The sequence below is a fragment of the Sprattus sprattus genome, assembly GCF_963457725.1.
Source record: "Sprattus sprattus genome assembly, chromosome: 19".
In the NCBI taxonomy this organism is placed as follows: domain Eukaryota; kingdom Metazoa; phylum Chordata; class Actinopteri; order Clupeiformes; family Clupeidae; genus Sprattus; species Sprattus sprattus.
This window is the reverse complement of record NC_137917.1, coordinates 24,609,893-24,614,892: the sequence shown is the minus strand read 5'-3', so window position 1 is coordinate 24,614,892 and position 5,000 is coordinate 24,609,893. Positions and strand designations below refer to the sequence as shown.

The 5,000-nt window shown below is 43.6% G+C and overlaps 1 protein-coding gene across 1 annotated transcript in view; it reads right to left on the bottom strand.

The window, feature by feature from the left end:
* Positions 1-5,000, bottom strand: part of LOC308380812 (CUB and sushi domain-containing protein 3-like) — a gene marked incomplete at both ends in the record, with an annotated part of 198,970 nt that overhangs the window by 40,321 nt on the left and 153,649 nt on the right. Inside the window, 1 exon segment of the mRNA XM_080858223.1 lies at positions 892-1,074. Within this exon segment, the coding sequence (XP_080714349.1) occupies positions 892-1,074 (183 nt within the window).

Here is a 5,000-nt window from a genome sequence, read left to right as displayed (position 1 = left end):
CCTACACTGTATATAATTGAAGGCATTGCTATGATGCCCTGTATAGTAACAATGTTCATTGTTATTACGGATGCAACAATACAAATTCACTTTCACATCCAAGGGTTAACAGCCTCAAATAAACCAAACATATGGCGCCGTCGAACAGAAACTGTTACTATCATTTAGCCTTAGAGGGACTTTCTTCACGGGGAGTGGAGGATGTCGAAACGGAGGTGTTTTTTTCCAATGTGTTTTTGTGAACACCGGACAAAGTGTGGCTGCCACAGGGCTGGGTGTAAAACAAGCTGTTAGCTGAGAGGCGAGAATGAAACTCGTCTGGCGCTGAGGGATGGCTGCCCTGTGTGTGTGTGTGTGTGTGTGTGTGTGTGTGTGTGTGTGTGTGTGTGTGTGGCTTACAGGCTAGAGAGAACCAACAACCTGTAAATCTGTTTTACTGCCGGCACTCACCGCCACAACCAATAACCTGTTGCCCTGGTGATGGCATGGTCAGAGTGCAGGGCCAAAAAGAGTTCATTGCAACAAAAGCAAAAACCCATCAAATAGTTACAGCCTGGAGATATAGGGGAAACATATACGACCTTCCATTTCCTTCAGTGAGAATATATCTGAGCATATCTGAGATATATCTGAGCATTCGTTTTTTCGTACTACCTCATAACACACGACAGCCACAAAGCACAGTAAACACCATATACATTTGATTCCCTCAATTATTTCTATTTGTCAGTAAGAAAAGAAATCACTCTTTTAAAGCTTATCCCCATTTTTATTTTCTTCTTTAACGAGGAGAAGAGGAGGCCCTTTTCTTTTTTATTTTTCATTCCCCCTGTCTTAAACGTGAAAGCCAACACCTTTTGTTCCAGCTGAGAGGCGTGCGTTATCTCTTACGTTTGCAGGTGGGCTGCTTGCCTGACCAGGTGCCGTTGGGGAAGCAGATCCTCTCGGCCGAGCCGTAGAGCGTGTGGCCCGTGTGGCAGGTGAAGCGCACCTTGCTGCGGAGCTGGAAGCTGCCCGCCTCGCGGCTGGCGTGTGCCGGCGTGCCGGGGTCCCCACAGGTCCCTGAGCTCTCCCCTGCGAGACAGAGAGATAGAGAGATAGAGAGAGAGATAGAGAGAGAGAAAGAGAGATAGAGAGAGATAGAGAGAGATAGAGATAGAGAGAGAGATAGAGACAGAGACAGAGAGAGAGAGAGAGAGAGAGAGAGAGAGATAGAGAGATAGAGAGAGAGATAGAGAGAGAGAAAGAGAGATAGAGAGAGAGATAGAGACAGAGACAGAGAGAGAGAGAGACAGAGAGAGAGAGAGAGAGAGAGAGAGAGAGAGAGAGAGAGAGAAAGAGAGAGAGAGAGATGGAGATGTTAACATAAAGGCACTTGAAGAGAGCTCCTGCTCAGGTATCATCATGTGACCACTGGCTATCACATGAGACGTGGAATCCTTAATTCTAGTTCGTTCCTCCACTGAGACCAAAGTCCCATTCTAAGAGGTGCTCACTGCACACCAACATATAACAAGAAGTCAGCATTATAAGGATGACTGCACTGCGCTGTCGTCTATGCCATAACAAAGATGCATTCAAGTCATGGCTTACAAATGGAGATGATGGGTGAAACAGCATTACATACTGCACACGCTTAGATAAAATGGATCAATGCTACAATATTTGGTCTTTTATGTTTGATTATATAGGGATATTGGGGGGATATCTTCCAGGGAAGAGTTGCCATGTCAACCATAGAACTGAGAGAATATCTGTACATAAGTGCGGAGTGCATCGTAGCAGGTGTCTGGCACCTGTGGACACCTTGATATCCTTTTTACGAGGGAGGGATTTCATTTGTGTGTGGTTCTGCGGTGTGCTCCGATGTTCTTATCTTGAGAATCAGTAGAAAAACACACATATGCTCAAACACGTACACACACCCCACATACATACATACATAACACACAAACTATATCAAATGTAAGCACTATATTACGTTGGCTGTTTGCATGTGTATGAATAATGTATGTGTTTTGTATGTTGAACAGGAATGGTAATGATACTAATGAATGATCAGAACTGAGAGAATAATGTATGTGAGTTTATACATGTTTGAGCATGTGTGTGTGGAGTCTAGATGTAGACATGTGGGTATGGGATCGAATATCCATTTAGAAAGAAAAAAAACAACATTGCATCATTTATTTTAATCCGATAAAAGAGAAATCACATTAACATTATATGGTGGAGTGTAATTTAGCAACTCTTGAGACAGCTACGACAGGCTTGCTTGTTATTGCAGGACGTAGTTCATTCTGCAGTTCGCTCTTTCATACTAACACGTCATGTTGTGTACATGGGCAGTAGCCTACTAGTCTCACCCCATGCTGTGTGAGGTCTTTTTATCCCCCTTTATCCTACAGAGGCAGCAATAAAAGGCCGGAGAAGGCAGAATGACACACTTTGTGACAGCCATTTCAAAGAGCTCTTTGCACAAATTAAAATGGTGGTGCTTCAGGAGAGGGGACAGGATGTTAATGGGGGTAAAACATGGCTAGTAAAAGCCTCTCAAACAAAGGGATCATTCTAATTATGGTACGGTTAGGAAAATGGATTCAAAACTATGGTATGTTTGTAAATGAGTCAGCATCCCTCCATTTTACACCACCTGCAATGTGTTCATGAGTAAATGACGCAAATTGCGCTGAGACTTAATTATCTTTAAATGTTGTTTACATGTTGTTCTTTTGCCCACTAGCTTAGCATGTGACGACTATCATTACGTTGTCACAGACCAAAACCGTTTTGTCCGCGTTGATGAGGGACTACTATGATTCTGTGTGTGTACATTATCTTATTACACATCGTGTGTGTGTGTGTGTTTATGTGTGTGTGTGTGTACATTATTGCACATATGCAGCAGGACAATACATTACGGTTAAGGCAAGCCTCCATTAACAAGCAAGCACATTATATATATATATACACAGTGGTGGTCCGTCAGGGCCTTCAAGGCCTTCTCTGCTGGCCTAAACATCATCAGAAAATAAATGTAATAAAATACATTTAATTTTAATATTTTCTTTTCATAAATATGTATTCAATTATTCCCCATAGTCCATTATCTTCATGTCATAGCTTCCAGCATTGTTAATGTATGTTAGAGCTTTCATCCAATCATATTTCAGCTATCATGTGTTGCCACGCTCCGAGAAACCTTCCCCGAGAACAGAATTCTTGCCTGAGGCCTTCAGAATTCACGTTGAAGGCCCGTGTACATCTGATTGGTTTTCACAACTGGCTGTTTCAGTTCATTTAAGTTGAATGAACTGAAACAGACAGTTGTGACAACCAATCAGATTTCGATTTGGCGACACTGGGCCTTCTAGAAGGCCCGGAAGATTTCTTTCCTCGCGTTGAACGTGACACGTAAACGTCCTTTGATTGGATACTGAGGCAGACCGGTGCAGTGCTTCAGTGCTCAGTTTAGCTGGCTAATGCGAAAACGACCTACATCGGTTTCAATGCTTATTATGCTAGTTGTTTCAATTGGTAAGACTAAATATAATTACATTAACCAACTCAAATAAACTAGTTTACACCAACTTGATAATTCCAGTTTTTGATACAATTACAACGCCATTTTCAAGATGGCATTTTCAAGAAAAACTGGATATCGTGAGGATGGGAAGTTTAATGAAACTGCTTTGCAGGTGGGACAATGCGATGTTTAGTGGACAAACTTGTTTAAGCTCACATAGGCTACTTTCGGTGGACTTAATAAAACTTTGTAGACTAAACCCTGAAAATCGCCTTTTATTTTTAAGTTGTGACAGTAATATCCAAGCGATCATAACTGAGAGTTTACTACTCTTAATGTATTGTTAATACGGGTATATTGCTCCGTAAATATTAATAAAGTCTGCTGTACTCGACTATGTTAAGGTGATGCAATGCTCACTTATACTGCCTTTCTGTATAAATATAATGGTTCGAGAGCCATGGCGTCATAATGATGGTATTAGGAGGTGGATTCACTCAGTTTAACATCATGTAGGACATCGCTGAAGGCCCAGTCGTGAAATGCACGGACCGCCACTGTATATACAGTATATAAATAACTGAAACCATGTCCAGTATAAATAAAATCCTCTGATAACTAGTCTTTGACCTGAATTAAAGCTCAATTAATTATCCGTGTGGTGTGAGTGTTGGCGCGCCGCGGCGGCGCCCAGTGCGGTGCTCGGTGCAGAGCGTTTCCAGGCAGGCCCAGGGGAGCCATTTATCCGGTGATTAAAACTAGCCGGGGGCGATCCTCTCAACACCGCCTCCTCCCGCCCAGCATCTTGGGTCGGCCACGTGCGCTGTGTCATCCTGCCCTTTGTCCATAAACACATGGTGATGTAGCACTCTATCCTCCACCCTCAACCCTCCACCCTCAACCCTCAACCCTCCACCCTCCACCCTCAACCCCCTCCCTCTCCCTCTCAGGGAGCTTTTTCTCACCCGCAGAAAGAAAAAAAAAGGGAATTCTTTCTTCTCTTTCTCTCCCCTCCCCATTAGGAATCTGGGACATGACTTTTCTCTTTTTCTAGGTAGATGAGAGGACGTGTTTTACATAGTATGCCACACGCACACACACGCGCACGCACACACACACACACACACACACACACACAAACACACACACACACATACAAGCACACGCTCACACACGCACACACGCACACACACACACACACACACACACACACACACACACACACACACACACACACACACACACACACACACACACACACACACACACACACACACACACACACACACACACACACACAGGGAAGCCCTCGTGTGACACAGTGCGGAGCCCAGTGATTGTGCCGACTCAGAGACAGTCACAGAGGTGTCAACGTGGGTCCAGGTTTGTTTACTAAACAGTTTGAGTGTGTTCATTCAGTATATTGGTATGTATGCTTGTGTGTATGTGTGTGTGTGTGTGTGTGTGTGTGTGT